This window comes from Scyliorhinus canicula, chromosome 12 (assembly GCF_902713615.1).
Source record: "Scyliorhinus canicula chromosome 12, sScyCan1.1, whole genome shotgun sequence".
Lineage (NCBI taxonomy): Eukaryota > Metazoa > Chordata > Chondrichthyes > Carcharhiniformes > Scyliorhinidae > Scyliorhinus > Scyliorhinus canicula.
Window position 1 is genome coordinate 21,113,099 of NC_052157.1, and position 18,475 is coordinate 21,131,573.

General features: G+C 50.3%; 1 protein-coding gene across 1 annotated transcript in view; it reads right to left on the bottom strand.

Moving 5' to 3' along the window:
• Positions 1–18,475, bottom strand: part of ubap1lb (ubiquitin associated protein 1-like b) — an 88,703-nt gene that overhangs the window by 17,272 nt on the left and 52,956 nt on the right. The window contains exons 6-7 of the mRNA XM_038813281.1: positions 8,244–8,345; positions 5,036–5,166 (exon numbers count right to left, since the gene is read on the bottom strand). Of these exons, the coding sequence (XP_038669209.1) occupies positions 5,036–5,166; positions 8,244–8,345 (233 nt within the window). The remainder of the gene's footprint in view (positions 1–5,035; positions 5,167–8,243; positions 8,346–18,475) is intronic.

An 18,475-nucleotide genomic window follows, 5' to 3' on the forward strand; every position in this document is an offset into this window, starting at 1 on the left:
CCGAGTTCCCAGGCCTTTACGGCCGTTTTCACGAACGCAAACACACCTGCTCTCACCGTTCGTGAAAACGGCCGCAAAGTGCCGTTCTGGAGAACCATGGCACCAATTGGCACGGCCGCACCACGGCCGTGCCAAGGGTGGCATGGGCCCGCGATCGGTGGGCACCGATTGCGGGCAGCGGGTCCAAACCCCGCGCACTCTTTGTTCCTCCGCCGCCCCGCTGGATCAGTCCGCGGGGTGGCTGAGGGGCATGACGGCCCGCGCATGCGCGGGTTTCATGCATATGCGCGATGATGTCATCCGCGCATGCGCTGGTTGGAGCCGTCCAGTCCGCGCATGCGCGGCTGACGTCATCGTGCGCGTCAGCCGCCGTTACCCTTGGCGCGCGGGCTTAGCAAAGTTCGCTAAGCCTGCGATGCCGTGGTTCACGGGGCCCCGCTGCTAGCCCCGACCGGGGAGCAGAATCGGGTCCCGGGAGGGGGCGCGGAGGCTGCCGTGAAACACGGCCAGTTTCACGGTAGCCTTTACAACTCTCCGCATTGGTTTTTATAGCCTTAAAAATGAACAGTCCACAGAAGCCCAGAATAAACAATGCACTCCGATCCTTTCTCTCCTATCCCTGCGCTTTTTAGTGATGCAATGTAACCATTGATGATGTAACAGTTAAACTGGGGCGGTGTGGCGGCGCAGTGGTTAGCGCTGCTGCCTCACGGCACTGAGGACCCGGGTTGGACCCTGGCCCCGGGCCACTGTCCGTGTGGAGTTTGCACATTCTCCCCGTGTCTGCGTGGATCTCACTCCCACAACCCTAAAGACATGCAGGAAAGGTGAATTGGCCACACTAAATTGCCCCTTGATTGGAATTTGTTTTAAAAAAGTAACTGTTAAACTAACAGGACTATGGTGACAAAGGTACACTTTTGTTTATCTGAGATTCATAATTCAATGAAAGACTTCTTTTGTATTTTCAGGCTCACAGTGGTTATAAAATACCTAAACAGGCCACTTTGACTGCAAAATGGTGTCCTTATTAACAAACAATTACTCTCCCCTTCCTCCATTTTGATTCCTTCCTGCTCTGAAGACTTTCTGGGGTTTGGTCCATGGGGTATCAGGGGCTCTCTTGGACTCTGTAAAGCTAGCATATTCTGTGAGGCCTGTCACAGCCGAGCTTCATGTGTCAAGCTTACACATTCCAGCAAACACCCCCCCCTACTGAGATGCTGAGACCACTGTCCTGCCCACACGGCAGCCTTGCTCAAAACAAGAACACTTCAAGGCAGATCAGTTTGCAGCTGCAATTAAGGATCAGGCTGAAGATATGAAGGAAGAACACATCACAACATTTTTAAACACTCTTTATTTCTATTGATACATGTGTTTTCTTTCTGTCGAGAATTCCAAAAGCATAAGGCTATGGAGCAGATTTCCTCATCAACATGTTTTACATTGGACAATACCAAGTTCCAGACTGAGGAAGTATTAAAATAAATCTACATGGTGAACTTAAGTTCATGAGTCGCTGTAAACATTTATACAAGCAGATTGCAGGGAGAGACAAGCTAATTCGTAACAGTACATGATAAACACATTTGAAACACTTTGTATGGAATGTACATCAGATACAAACGGAACAGGTCTGATAGATCCAGAAGGAAGAAGTGAGCCTCCAGCAGGACATCAGCAGCTGGATTCTCTGTTCCTGAGACTTGGCGATGTTGAGGCAGGATTTGTGGACTTTCACAACAGCATAACTGACGCCGCACCTGGACCGATTCAGCAACCGTTAAGGGACTAGCTCCAATGGGAAATGGTGTGGGATTCGCCGGATCTGTGATTGACACTCGGGAGGCTGACCAGCTGCAGTCGCACACACACTCACATCCCACCCAACAAGATGGCACTGGTTGCTCTGAAGCGCGCCCATCCCGCTAATGGGTCGGCTGGGGCCAGAGGGCACCTGGGGGGGGATAGCCGAGGGGGTTACCCATATGACTTGTGTCCCTAAGTTCACAGTGGGCAGTTAGCGATGGTGTTACGTGCCCGTCCACCCCGACCCCACAGCCCACTTCTGCCTCGGCCCTGGCAGAAGTACCAGCCAGCTGCACAACTGTCAGCAAACTATGGCGATGTTGGACACTCCGCACAGACAGTGACCTAAGCCGGGAATCGAACCCGGGTCCCTGGCTCTGTGAAGCAACAGTGCTAACCACTATGCTACCATGCGATGATTTTATTGAAACATACAATTGTTAAGGGGCTTGACAGGGTAGATGCTGGAGGACATTTCCCCGGTTGGCAGGTCTAGAACTGGGTGGTCACAGCCTCAGAATAAGGGATCTACCTTGTAGGGCTGAGACAAGGAGAACTATCTTCCCTCAAAAGGTGGCAGAGGTTTGGAATTCTCTTTTCAAAGGCATGCTTCCTCGCTGAGTATATTCAAGACCAGCAATTGATAGATTTGTTTGGACACTCGGGGAATTAAAGGATATGAGATAGTCCAAGAACATCAGACATGTTTGGATTGGATGCAAAGCAGGCTCGAAGTGCTTAGTGGCCTTTAACCTGCATCTATTTGTTTTGTTCAAATCTTGCGTTTAATTAGAATTTGAGGGTAGATACTCTTCACTTTGGCCAGTGGTGTAAATGGATGACATCAATAAACCCTCCTCTTCCGCCCAAGCCCAAGTTTCCTTTCCAGTGATGTCACTGAAAGGCACAATGGAGCGCAGTAATTGATCGAGACTCAATGCTGCTCATTTACAGCAACACCCAAAGGTAAAATGACCCCCAAGGTGTCTTTTTTCCGCAGGATGTGGAGGCTTTAGAGAGGGTGCAGAAGAGATTTACCAGGATGTTGCCTGGTATGGAGGGCATTCGCTATGAGGAGAGGTTGAATAAACTTGGTTTGTTCTCACTGGAATGAAGGAGGTTGAGGGGGCGACCTGATAGAGGTCTACAAAATTATGAGGGGCATAGACAGAGTGGATAGTCAGAGGCTTTTTCCCAGGGTAGAGGGGTCAATTACTAGGGGGCATAGGTTTAAGGTGCGAGGGGCAAGATTTAGAGATGTACGAGGCAAGTTTTTTTTTTAACACAGAGGGTAGTGGGTGCCTGGAACTCGCTGCCGGAGGAGGTGGTGGAAGCAGGGACGACAGTGACGTTTAAGGGACATCTTGACAAATACACGAATAGGATGGGAATAGAGGGATACGGTCCCCGGAAGTGTAGAAGATGTTATTTTAGACGAGCAGCATGGTCAGCGCAGGCTTGGAGGGCCGAAGGGCCTGTTCCTGTGCTGTACTTTTCTTTGTTCTTTGAAATTGCCAGCACACATTAGCATTTTCACCATTTTCCCGACAGCAAGGGGTGTTGAGCCAAACAGCCACTTCTTCAATAGTTCTAGCGAATTGTCCATCAGATGAGCATTCAGACAAAGGAGTTAAACAGGTTGTAATAACATATGCAATGGATCAGCCTCTGATTCTTTACTGCAGTAATGTTCCACAACTCAGACATTGCGCTTTGTAACCATTTCCTGACTAATTATTTGTTGTTAATGGTCAGGTGCCCACTGCAGTTCAGCCCTCTTGCTGCTTTAATATGTTCAGCTTTTAATCTAATGTCTCATCAAATTTCACTTGTTTTAATGCCGGCATCTCAACGCTAACAAAACATTTGCTTCGAGAGAATTCGGGCCAACCACATTCTAAGAATAACCGCGACTCCATAGCAGACACTGTTAAATATTAAATAATAACGCACTGCATCGCCATCACAAAATAAGCCTGGGAAATCTGTGCACTTTTAAAAACGAATCCACTCTTTGAAGTTGCTGGCTGCTTAGCTACCGTACAAAGCTAAAGATTTAGGAGTCTTTAGGACATCATTAGCGTTAAAAATGTTACAGTTCAAAAGGTCACCACTTTCTGTAGCCTTCAGCAAACTAAATGTTACATTCAGTTCAGATTTTTTACGTCAGCTCTGGCATTTGGTACCAGATTATTGTTTTTTAAAATCTCTTTCGGCTTTTAAGAACTGCTGAGTTCTTAAGTCTATCCTGTAAATTGCCCAGTCCAATCATTAAGGAGAAGGATTTTTAAACTTTCCTGGAGATGTGACAGTCTTGTGGAAACCAGCTGTGTGGTTCCTTATGAATATTCACCACACTACACAAATCTAATAGAATCCATGTTTAATGCTAGGCCAGGCCTCTAACCCTTATTTCTAAAGCTACAAGCCCAGCGAGGAGTCAGGTATCTAACTCGTCCAGCCATAGCCAGAGAACATCTCACAATGGCTTCTCTTCCCTGTAGTCAGGAGTTCCCCAGGGATCTATTTCTCACCCCCCACCACCCCCTACCCCCCCCACCCCACCACCCACTTCTCATCTACGCCTACCCTTTGCCCACATTGTGCAAAGACACATCAGGTTCGACAAATCCTCAACAACACCCAGCTCCCTCTCACCCACCATCACCTCTCGACTCCTCTGCTGCCTCAGAAATGAAATGAAAATGAAAGTCGCTTATTGTCACAAGTAGGCTTTAAATGAAGTTACTGTGAAAAGCCCCTAGTCGCCACGTTCCGGCGCCTGTTTGGGGAGGCTGGAATGGGAATTGACCTCGCGCTGCTGACCTTGTTCTGCTTCACAAGCCAGTTGTTTAGCCCACTGTGCTAAACCAGCCCCTCTGTTCTGTCAGATTAACTGTCTTGGTTTTCTCTAATTGAACACACTTTTAAATAAACACTTGAAGTGACAATTGACCAAACCATATTATTCTCCAGTATCAACAAAGAACAGGATGGGGAGAGCACTGTTATATGTCAAATACTGGATGAGTCTCTTGTTCATTGAAATGGCTTTACTTTGTACAGATATATAACTGTGCTTTCAACAAGGGCAGACCCATCTTTACACACTTCATAAAGAGTAAAAAGAAACACGTGCCATGTCGAGGGGGGGTTAGTGTTCGACTATGTAATTGTGCAACAGCGAAGACAAAGGGTGTAGAATAGAAGCTTTGTCTACTATCGGGCGCGTGTCATAAGCTCCTCCAACGCCTTTTCCCGATGGTTGTTGTGGACGAGAAGAGCCTCTTTAATATCTTCATGCTGAAAACCCATCTCATCGAATTGTGTCATTAAGGTCAAGAATTCTGTTGCCTGTGTGCAGAAGGGGGCAAGGCAGGAGTAAGGGAGTTAGTCAAGTTTGGCAACAAACTAAAGCAACTCAGATTATCAGTTTTGCAAATCTTTGAAGGGCATGGTAATGAAATCCAGACAAAGAGTAACTGTGGTGCTATCACCCAATCTTAGCTGCGATCAGAAGGGACCGCAGGGAACCATCAAGCTTCATTTTTATGGAGAGTTTGCAGCTTTCAAATGATCTCGGATCGCATCATTCTGCACACTCTGGCATTAGGAAGGACTTTGAAATTTCACCAACGTACGGGATAAGAAACAAAATCGAGCTGGCTCTATAAACCCTGCAGAATGACCACAGCTGAAACACTTTCAGCTCGCTCACATTTTGCCACCCCACGTTTAACTTCCAGAGAAAGACAGCTGATGGCTCCTCAAGCACGTTAATTATCATCAGGCGAACACTTGTCGATTATCCTTCATCTCAAGCATTGAAACAACAAAATAATTTTACACAATTGCATTGGACATTGATACGGTAACATTCAAAGAGCCTAATTTCAAGGACAGAGGCCTAGCTCGTAATTAAGATAGATCAAGGAGAGCAAGCTACAATATGACGCAAGTGCAAGAGAGGGCAGAAGAGTGCGTGAGAGACAGAGGCGAAGAGATAAGGGACTGAATTTTCAGTGTCACAATACCACGCCAAATCTCAGCAGATCAGCTGTTTAGGGCTATCAATTGATAACTTGCAATAAACTAGGGGCGAAATTCTCCCCCCCCCACGACGGGTGGGAGAATAGCGGGAGGGCCTTCCTGACTTTTTTGACGCCCTCCCGCTATTCTCCCCCCCCCCCCCCCGCCGAAATCCCGACCCGAATCGCTGCCGCCGTTTTTTTACGGCCGGCAGCGATTCTCAGCTGTTAGAAGGGCCGAAGTCCCAGCCCTTTACGACCTTTTTACGAACGGCAAACACACCTGGTCCTGCCGTTCGTAAAAACGTCGTGACAAACTCGCAAAAAATAACCATGGCACCGATTGGCACGGCAGTACCACGGCCGTGCCAAGGGTGCCATGGGCCCGCGATCGGTGGGCACCGATCGCGGGCAGCGGGCCCGATGCCCGTGCACTATTTGTCCTTCCGCCGCCCCGCAGTATCAATACGCGGGGCGGCTGAGGGGCAACCCGCCCGCGCATGCGCGGGTTTCGCGCAAAAACGCGATGACGTCTCCCGCGCATGCGCGGGTGGAGTCTTCCCACCTGCGCATGCGCGGCTGACGTCATATGACGCGTCAGCCGGCGCTAACTCCGGCAAGCGGGCTTAACGATTTTCGTTAAGCCCGACTTGTCGGAGCCTCCGACGTCGGGCTGCTAGCCCCGACGGGGGACCAGAATCGGTCCCCCGTCGGGAAGGGGCGCGCTTTTTTTTTTACGATTTCTCCCGTTTTGGGAGAATTTCGCCCTATTCCTTTTGAGGTGAATATGACTTCTTTAAAGAGTCATATTTGACTTGCTTCTTTAACTCCATTTCTCTCTCCACAAATTTTCCAGCACTTTCGATTTCTGTTTTAGATTTCCCACGTCCACAGTATTTTGCTTTCAATCTTTTTGAGGATTTGATTCTTAATCTTGATTACTCTTCTGTTCTTGAAAAGGTGGAGATGTCGACTGTACAAATTCATTGAGGTGATTCAACTCAATGCAAGCGCACTGTAGGTCAACTGAACGTTGATTCGATCAAAATGTAGTAAACTCTACAGATCGAGTCATTTTAAACAATACTGTACTATGGTGATATGCATGTGCACAGTAATATATATAGTTATCTATTAATGTATATAGTTATCGATATGACCTCCGGTCAATGAAATGAAAATGAAAATCGCTTATTGTCACGAGTAGGCTTCAAATGAAGTTACTGTGAAAAGCCCCTAGTTGCCACATTCCAGCGCCTGTTCGGGGAAGCTGTTACAGGAATTGAACCGTGCTGCTGGCTTGCCTTGGTCTGCTTTCAAAGCCAGCGATTTAGCCCAGTGAGCTAAACAGCCAGGTGGAGATAGAGATCCACCATGTGACTCCAAAGATCCGGCAGTTGGTAGTAAGTCATACTGGAGGACAGTCGCATTAGAAGTAGCTCCAGGAGAATTCACTGAATTCACTAATTGTTACCATTTGTATCATAGTTCGTTAGTTTCCATGTGTCCATTTTGTTAATAAACTATCTTACTAGTCAAAGAACTAGGTGTTCTGTGTGCATCCTTACCACGGCCACATCACAGAACATAACATGCACAGTCTCCTTAAAGGGTAGAAAATATCCGCTAATGATCATGAATAAATGCCGGAGGCCTTGTGGCACAGTGGGTAGTGCCCCTACCGCTGAATCAGAGGCTCTGGGTTTGGGTCCAATGCCAGGACCTGTTGGCCATGGAATGACCATTCAATGTGATTCAATGGGCTGATAGTCAGCTCGGAAATCCTTCCATCACTTCCTCACTATTCCCCAAAAGTTAAAGAAAACAGGTGTGAAAATTCACTAACAGCAAGAGATAAATGCACAACATGTCCATATCTTTGTTTGCTTTTTTGTAGAAGTGTTAACCAATTTGAAGTAAACTGTTAATATTTGGTTTAGATTCAAGCTCTCTCCCAGCTCCCACCAATCACTGTTCCAGCTGCTGCACCCCCTCTTTTATATAATCACATTTCTCCCCCTCTCTTTAGTTCTGAAGAAGGGCCATGCGGGCTCATCCAGCTTTGTCTGGTTTTGTATCACCAGGATCAGATTGATCTGCCTATTCATTGGTTTGCTTTTTGGGACCTTGCCGTGCGAAAATTGGTTGCAACATTTGCCTTCACAACAAGAGTGACTATGCTTCAAAAGTAAACCATTAGTTATAAAACTAGTAGAGATTTCCTTGATAAAGTGTTGTCTAAACGTTGGCTACTTTTAGTACCAGCGGAAATTTCCAGATCAGAGTATGCAATGGAATATGGGTGAAAGATTAGATAATTTATTTGTGCAAACAGGATACCTGTAGGACAGAATAAGAAAAGGGATAATATGATACTTTGAAAATCATTAGAGATCTTCAGACCTTTTCTTCTGAATTCTGAAAGATTTCCATAGCTTCTTCCACTCGACTCTCTTTGTAGCCTTCCTTCCGGAGACGGTCCCAGGCACTCAGGTACTTGAGGATCTGGTTATAAAAATGTTTGACAGTTAAAGAATGAAAGCGTTACAGAAAATTACCCCTAACATTACCCTTCATACAAAACTGCAACCATCACACTACAGCAAGGTCACGAACAGAATCATAGAACCCCTGCAGTGCAGAAGGAGGCCATTCGGCCCATCGAGTCTGCACTGACCATCTGAAAGACCACCCCCCCCCCCGCGCCATCCCTGTAACCCCATAAACCAACCTGCGCATTTTTGAACACTAAGGAGAAATTTAGCGTGGCCAATCCTGCACATCTTTGGATTGTGGGAGAAAGCCGGAGGAAACCCACGCAGATACGGGGAGAACTCCAAGCAGACAATCATCCAAGGCCAGAATTGAATATGGGCCGCTGGTGCTCTGAGGCAACAGTGCTGCTGTGCCACTGTGCCGACCACTGCTACTTGATAACAGTTACAAAAAAAAATGCATCATTGCGATCAGTCCAGCCTATCCCACTATTTGTTTCTCAATTTATTTCAGGTATTTTACAGTTGTCTCTCAATTAGAAGTAAAGAATTTGAAGGGATTAGAAAACAATTTAACGTTTGCTCAAATTATGGAACTACGTGCTGTTTATCTGATTTTTATTTAGTTGTTCCAATCATTTTGCTGATTGAGTTTAAACAATTAACATACATTGTTTCTTCGGATAATTTAATGGTTCAATAGTACAATATAACCCTCAGCGAAATGTCCGGCCTCCAAACAACTTCTACAAAATTCAGAGAATGCAAAGGACGAGATAGAGATTTGCATTTATTTGGCACTTTTTATGACCAACAGGCATCGCAAAGTACCATTTAGCCGACAAAGTGCTTTTGAAGCGTGATCACTGTCATAATGTAGGAAACGCAGCAACCGAATTGTGCACAGCAAGCTCCCACAAACAGCACGGCGATAATGAGAACATATTCTGTTTTTGTGATGTTGACTGACAAGGGCACGAGGGTAACTCCCCTCTTCTTTTTCAGAATGGCGTGGTGGGATAAATAGATGGACAGGGCTTTACTTTAACATCTCATCCTAAAGGCAGTACTGTAATGCCAGTCTGGATTGTTGTGCTAAAGTGCTGGAATGGGCCTTAAACCCAGGACCTTATAACTCAGAAGCAAGTGTACTATCCACTGGGCCACAGCTGACACAAAACACATTGACATAACTTTTAGAATAGCTTTAGAATTATCTAAATCTCAAACACCTTGTTCTCCATTAACAAACACTGGAGGTTCTTTTCCCCGAAATGATGAATGATTATCAAAGTGAGATTTACAGGCCAGAACTGGTTTTCTGACTTTATTTTAAAAAAAACAGAGAGACCCTGCTTAAAGATCAGAATAAGTATCACTCACGGTATAATTTTCCACAGCCTTTGTTTACCCAGCAGGGACGTGTTACCCACTGTGTCAATACAGAGACTTGGGTTATTCAGCAGGGTCAGTGTTACTCACCATAAAGTGTTGAGCCTATTTTTATTCAGCACAATTATTCACTGTCCAAATTTGTGGACCTTCTCATTAATCAGCAGGATAAAGGTGGACGACTGTGTGGACTCCTCTACTACTCAGCAGTGTAAATGGTTACACACTGTATAAGACTGATAGAGCTTACCAGGAAGCGAAGAACCCGGATCTCTAAATTTCGGTTCAGATTACCATTTAGATAGTTTTTGTTTCCAAAATTAATACAGGGTGAAAAGTTTTTTTTGCTAACTCCTTGTCATTTGCAATTTGAAATGCCTGGTCATTGAAGTCTGGCGTAAGTGCAAAGAGTCTGGAGATTGATGGCAGCCACATATGGTGTAGCACTCCAACTGAAATCTATTCCTAACAGCTGACTGTCTTCCCTCACTTTCAAAACATCCACACCAAGAATGTCAGGAATTTCTAAAGCTGATTTTTTTTTTAATTCTCCCAATTTAGTGCGGCCCAATCCACCTACCCGGCACATCTTTGAGTTGTGGGTTGTGGGAGTGAGACCCACGCAGACACAGGGAGCATGTGAAAACTCCAAGAATGAATATTAAAAGTTACAGTGGTAGTGAAGTCCCTTTAAGGGAGCTTGCCCTCTTGGTCCATGTGCTTGGATCGAGGCCTATTGTGTGGGAGCGCATGAACCCCAACCAATGGGGAAAGAGCGTGGGGAGCAGGGTTCTAGCCAGAGCGAACCCAGGAGCCAGAGTGTGAAGGCCCAAAAGGAGAGTCTGTGCCTGTATATAGGTTACCCTTGCTAGTTGACAATGAAGCCTTTGCTCCTCCTTACTTATGTCTACCTGGCATTTCTTCGAGTCACCACAGTTGCATTTTTAAAAATTCGATGGAGCCAAAAAATATCTCCAGCCCAAGCTTCGCTCATTAGTTTACTGTTACTGTGGAATGAGTTGAACAGGGGTAAAAGGCTTTCAACCAAAGTGACCATTGCCAAGCTATTTTGGCATGTTTACTGTGGAATGAACCTAAGTTTTATATTGTGACTGAATTTACTGTACATACAATAGTAAAGTTTAACAGCATTTATTATTATTTATGTGCAAACCAGACAGCAACTATGGGCAAGAGAAGTTGCCCAATTAAACATGAAAATCTGTAATTTGCTGTCTGAAATGCACTGCTTCTCTGTAAGCTGCACAAAAAAAAATCAAAATCGCACAGTCTGCCACCCATTTAAAATCTATTAGATGGGGTGAATTTCCTGTACTGACATCATAGATAAGGACTAAACCTGCAACAGAATTTTAGGGCTTGCCTATTTTAGCCTAAGCTCCCCTTTGAACAGTGTGTGAAGTCATATTTGCTGCCAAATAATCTCCCTGACATGGAAAATTAACCTTTACAAGTGTGGAAGCTCATTCCATCCAATTTCAATTGCTGTGGGAGGTTTTCAAAAATAATTGGTTTTTAAAAGTTTTCCTTCCTGCCTCTTTTCTTTCACTCTCTTAATCCAATCTTTCTTTCCCCCTCTTTAGTTTGCTTTCTCCACCTGATTTGACATTGACTTCATTTTGCTAATTTCTGATTCCGGTACCGCCCTGCTCATTAATAATCGTCAGCGTGATTGGTTAAGGAGGCACACAATTGGTTGTCTTGTCCCTAAAGGTCCGAGATGCCCCATAGAGGGCACTGTCCTGTCTGAATCATGTATTCACGGCAACATCTAGAACAAAATATCAGAGACATTAAATGGGCAAGACGCTGTTCATTCACTGGTTGCAGTAAATTCTGACCCATAAATAAAGTACTTAATTGCAGAAATCAAAACGCAAGCAAAAGTTTCAATGGTTTCAGGCTAATCTGCTTTGCTTTGCTTTGTTTAGTTCTGACACAATTCCAAACGATCAAATATCAAACAGCCATCAGAATTCCTTGCACAGTACTTTTTAAAAGGAAAAAACAATTGAGGTCATTAATACAAAGCATTTTTCTATAGATTCTGGATTTTGTCCTGGAACAAAGCCTGTGATGTTGCCATTTATACACTGGAATATTCTGACCGCAGATATTTATAGAGTTTCTTTAAATTTGAAATTTAACCTGCTGATGTTAAGCAGAAATTGTCCAAATTACATTGATTCTCTAGTTTTCAGAGCACTGCTCTTCCCTCAAATGAATGACGAGGTGAATGACCTCTTCATTTACCCGAGGAAGGAGCAGTGCTCTGAAAGCTAGTGATTCAAAACAAACCTGTTGGACTTTAACCTGGTGTTGTAAGACTTCTTATTGTGCTCACCCCAGTCCAACACCGGCATCTCCACATCATTGATTCTCTAGTTATTGCCCTAGGTGATTTTAGACAACTGCAATTCTTCCTTAATCCACACCCATGGGTATCCCTGGTCACCAATCATTTTGTTCTTTCCATTCTCCAGGAGGAGTAGGTAGACCAGCGCATGGGTGTCTATCAGTCCAACATCACCCTCTCCAAGATAGGCCACTGATGTCTCCTTCAGGGTAGTAGTGCGCTGCTGCTCCTGGACACTGCTACACCGCTAATTGTTCAACAGGACAATGTGCAGCACTGACTCCCCAGGCACTGGTTTCCTATCTCTTTGGGAGAGTGCAGTGGTTTCTAGTTAACTCCTGCCACCAGCTGATTTTCACCTTCAGCTGAGGACCTGATAAGGTGGCAGGAAGAGATAGGGGCAGCACAGAATTTCCCCATGCCAGCGGGCAATCCAGTGCCCCTCCACAGCCCAAACCTCTTGCCTTTTTCCAGATGGTTAGCTTGTTAAGCCAATAAAAAGGACCAATTAATACCATTGATCAGAAGACAACTGGAATTTTCTCAGTCAGTCTACAGGTTCCCCCAAGTGGCCTCAAGACATGGGGCAGAATTTTCCCGGAAAATGGCTCAGCGTCGTTTCGGGTGAGAGAATCGGTGCGACTCGCGCCAGCACCGGCGGCGCCATCTGGATTGCGAACTTCAGCCACTTAGTCAACTTTCTTTTCCCCATGTGAAACACGCCACGCCTGAGTCACCAGCCGTCTGATTCACCCAACCTGGGGGTCAGCTGAGAACTGCATTCAAGGGGGCGGTGCATCTAAATGGATCCTCAGCACTCTCTCTCTGTCAGGCCAGGAAGACGCCAGCAAGAAGATCCGCAGCTAGGTTCTCAGAGGGGGACATTACCAGACTGCTCGAGGCAGGCCACAATATACCCACATGCTGGCAGGAGACCCCTGAGCAATGACACCAATCCTGCCTGGGAGCAATACTGAGTGCAGTCCAGGAGGACGGGGATGCAATGCTGAAAGAAGCTGAATGACCCCCACGTGCTGCACCCGTCCCCCCCTGGCATTCATCCCTTTCATCGCCCCGGGGAAGCCACCATTAATTCACCTGCTACCACCTTGCAGCCTCCGAACACCCGACTTCCCAGCATCAACCTCAGAACCCCCCCCTCTTTATCACAACCTCTTTCTGCCTAGGCACGGTGCCCAAACATGCCACTTGGCCTCGACCGCCCAACCCACCAAGCGTCCGGCTCACAATGTTCCCTCTGTGTTCCCACAGGAGAGGAAAGACAGAGGCATGGCTGAGCTCTGACTTCTCACTCCCTTCAAGGAAAGGGCAATAGAGCTCGCCAAGGAGGGCCAGGAGTGTGCCATCACGGACAATGAGGTTAACCTGCAGCACAGAAGTGAGGATGCACTGCACATTCATCCGGAAGATCTGTCTCAAGTGAGTTAAATGCCCAAACCATTGTCCATGCCATTGCCATGTCCTTTGTGTTGCAGGAACCCCATCCATTGAGGCCGCACCATCAACGGGTAGGGATGTCCTCACCCCTCAACCCACAGCCGCACCTCGGAGCAGATCTCTGAGGAAGTCACTGAAGTGACGTCACAGTTATCACTCGCAACATCCATCACCACAGAGACAAGCACCTCGGTGGGAGACTTTAGTGGACAAGCCTCTGGGTCACTATCTAGTGAACAGGTGGAGACAGGAACAACCCAAGGATCGGGCAATCAGAGATCTTCTGGATCCCAGGACCTAGCTATGCCCCATCCAGGTGCCCTACCTCTGCACAAGTTCCTCCCTCAGCTGCTGGAGATGTAAAGGCAGAGCCGGGAAATCCAGGAAGGGTTGCCGGTGACATTCCTGCAACTGCAAGAAGTCCCAAAACCGCCATTGCATGGCACCCAGGCCAGCACTGCAAGGGTGGTGACCACAGTCCAGCTCCAGGCCCTCCAGAGAATGCCCGACAAGGGCATCTCAGGCTCAAAACATGGACAGCAGGAGGACACCTCCACTTCCTATGTGACTCCTGTGAATACACCTAGACATAGTGGTAGGCATCACAGGATTTAGGAGTTTCAGGGACACAGGGTGAGCAAGGATAAACTAGGCATTGGCAATTAGGGTTTAAACAATGAGTCACTGTCACTAGTCACCAAAATTAAATCTTTTAAAGTTCAAAGTCTTAACCCCTCACTGTCTTTGACCCCTCCCACTGGGAAAGGTCATCACCCCATCTGAACTCAACTCTTCCCATAGGCCCTCAAACTGAGAGAATGGTAATGACACCCACAGTGACAAACTTCCTGGAATGACTGTGCCATCGCTCAGTGAACCTTTCACCTGGCCCCTTTCCCTCCATTGGAGCTGCAAAACAAAGGAATGAGCCCCCGATCCACACTCACACTGAGCCCCCCATCCACACTCACACTGAGCCCCCGATCCACACCCACACTGAGCCCCCCATCCACACTCACACTGAGCCCCCCATCCACACTCACACTGAGCCCCCCATCCGCACTCACACTGAGCCCCCGATCCACACTCACACTGAGCCCCCCATCCACACTCACACTGAGCCCCCCATCCACACTCACCCCCCCCATCCACACTCACACTGAGCCCCCCATCCACACTCACACTGAGCCCCCCATCCACACTCACCCTGAGCCCCCGATCCACACTCACACTGAGCCCCCGATCCACACTCACACTGAGCCCCCAATCCACACCCACACTGAGCCCCCCATCCACACTCACCCCCCCCCATCCACACTCACACTGAGCCCCCCATCCACACTCACCCCCCCCCATCCACACTCACACTGAGCCCCCCATCCACACTCACCCCCCCCCATCCACACTCACACTGAGCCCCCCATCCACACTCACACTGAGCCCCCCATCCACACTCACACTGAGCCCCCCATCCACACTCACACTGAGCCCCCATCCACACTCACACTGCCCCCCATCACACACCCCCCCACCCCATCCACACTCACACTGAGCCCCCCATCCACACTCACTGAGCCCCCCATCCACACTCACACTGAGCCCCCGATCCACACTCACCCCCCCCATCCACACTCACACTGAGCCCCCCTCCACACTCACACTGAGCCCCCCATCCACACTCACACTGAGCCCCCCATCCACACTCACACTCACCCCCCCCATCCACACTCACCCCCCCCGATCCACACTCACCTGAGCCCCCCATCCACACTCACACTGAGCCCCCCATCCACACTCACACTGACCCCCCCATCCACACTCACACTGAGCCCCCCATCCACACTCACACTGAGCCCCCATCCACACTCACACTCAACCCCCCCATCCACACTCACCCCCCCCATCCACACTCACACTGAGCCCCCATCCACACTCACACTGAGCCCCCCATCCACACTCACACTGAGCCCACCCATCCACACTCACCCCCCCCATCCACACTCACACTGAGCCCCCCATCCACACTCACCCCCCCCATCCACACTCACACTGAGCCCCCCATCCACACTCACACTGAGCCCCCCATCCACACTCACCCCCCCCATCCACACTCACACTGAGCCCCCCATCCACACTCACACTCACCCCCCCATCCACACTCACCCCCCCCATCCACACTCACACTGAGCCCCCCATCCACACTCACACTGAGCCCCCCATCCACACTCACACTGAGCCCCCCATCCACACTCACCCCCCCCATCCACACTCACACTGAGCCCCCCATCCACACTCACACTGAGCCCCCCATCCACACTCACCCCCCAGATCCACACTCACACTGAGCCCCCCATCCACACTCACACTGAGCCCCCCATCCACACTCACACTGAGCCCCCCATCCACACTCACCCCCCCCCATCCACACTCACACTGAGCCCCCCATCCACACTCACACTGAGCCCCCCATCCACACTCACACTGAGCCCCCGATCCACACTCACACTGAGCCCCCCATCCACACTCACCCCCCCCCATCCACACTCACACTGACCCCCCCGATCCACACTCACACTGAGCCCCCGATCCACACTCACACTGAGCCCCCCATCCACACTGACCCCCCCGATCCACACTCACACTGAGCCCCCGATCCACACTCACACTGAGCCCCCCCATCCACACTCACACTGAGCCCCCCATCCACACTCACACTGAGCCCCCCATCCACACTCACCCCCCCCGATCCACACTCACACTGAGCCCCCCATCCACACTCACACTGAGCCCCCCATCCACACTCACACTGAGCCCCCCATCCACACTCACCCCCCCCCATCCACACTCACACTGAGCCCCCCATCCACACTCACACTGAGCCCCCCATCCACACTCACACTGAGCCCCCCATCCACACTCACACTGAGCCCCCCATCCACACTCACCCCCCCCCATCCACACTCACACTGAGCCCCCCATCCACACTCACCCCCCCCCATCCACACTCACACTGAGCCCCCCATCCACACTCACCCCCCCATCCACACTCACACCGAGCCCCCCGATCCACACTCACCCCCCCATCCACACTCACACTGAGCCCCCCATCCACACTCACACTGAGCCCCCCATCCACACTCACACTGAGCCCCCCCATCCACACTCACACTGAGCCCCCGATCCACACTCACACTGAGCCCCCCATCCACACTCACACTGAGCCCCCCATCCACACTCACCCCCCCCATCCACACTCACACTGAGCCCCCCATCCACACTCACCCCCCCCCCCCATCCACACTCACCCCCCCCATCCACACTCACACTGAGCCCCCCATCCACACTCACACTGAGCCCCCCATCCACACTCACACTGAGCCCCCCATCCACACTCACCCCCCCCGATCCACACTCACACTCACCCCCCCCATCCACACTCACACTGAGCCCCCCATCCACACTCACACTGAGCCCCCCATCCACACTCACACTGAGCCCCCCATCCCCACTCACACTGACCCCCCCATCCACACTCACACTGAGCCCCCATCCACACTCACACTGAGCCCCCCATCCACACTCACCCCCCCCATCCACACTCACACTGAGCCCCCCATCCACACTCACACCGAGCCCCCCATCCACACTCACCCCCCCCCCCATCCACACTCACACTGAGCCCCCCTCCACACTCACACCGAGCCCCCGATCCACACTCACACTCACCCCCCATCCACACTCACACTCACCCCCCCCATCCACACTCACACTGAGCCCCCCATCCACACTCACCCCCCCCATCCACACCCACACTGAGCCCCCCATCCACACTCACACTGAGCCCCCCATCCACACTCACCCCCCCCGATCCACACTCACCCCCCCGATCCACACTCGCACTGAGCCCCCCATCCACACTCACCCCCCCCCATCCCACTCACACTGAGCACCCCATCCACACTCACACTGAGCCCCCCATCCACACTCACACTGAGCCCCCCATCCACACTCACACTGAGCCCCCCATCCACACTCACACTGAGCCCCCCATCCACACTCACACTGAGCCCCCCATCCACACTCACACTGAGCCCCCCCTCCACACTCACACTCACCCCCCGATCCACACTCACACTGAGCCCCCCATCCACACTCACACTGAGCCCCCCATCCACACTCACACTGAGCCCCCCATCCACACTCGCACTGAGCCCCCGATCCACACTCACCCCCCCCATCCACACTCACACTGAGCCCCCCATCCACACTCACCCCCCCCATCCACACTCACACTGAGCCCCCCATCCACACTCACCCCCCCATCCACACTCACACTGAGCCCCCCCATCCACACTCACACTGAGCCCCCCATCCACACCACACTGAGCCCCCCATCCACACTCACCCCCCCATCCACACTCACACTGAGCCCCCCATCCACACTCACCCCCCCCATCCACACTCACCCCCCCCCATCCACACTCACACTGAGCCCCCCATCCACACTCACCCCCCCCCATCCCCTCACACTGAGCCCCCCATCCACACCCACACTGAGCCCCCCCATCCACACTCACCCCCCCCGATCCACACTCACACTGAGCCCCCCATCCACACTCACACTGAGCCCCCCATCCACACTCACCCCCCCCCATCCACACTCACACTGAGCCCCCCCATCCACACTCACCCCCCCCCATCCACACTCACACGAGCCCCGATCCACACTCACACTGAGCCCCCCATCCACACTCACCACTGAGCCCCCCATCCACACTCACACTGAGCCCCCGATCCCCACTCACACTGAGCCCCCATCCACACTCACACCGAGCCCCCCGATCCACACTCACCCCCCCCCATCCACACTCACACTGAGCCCCCCATCCACACTCACACCGAGCCCCCATCCA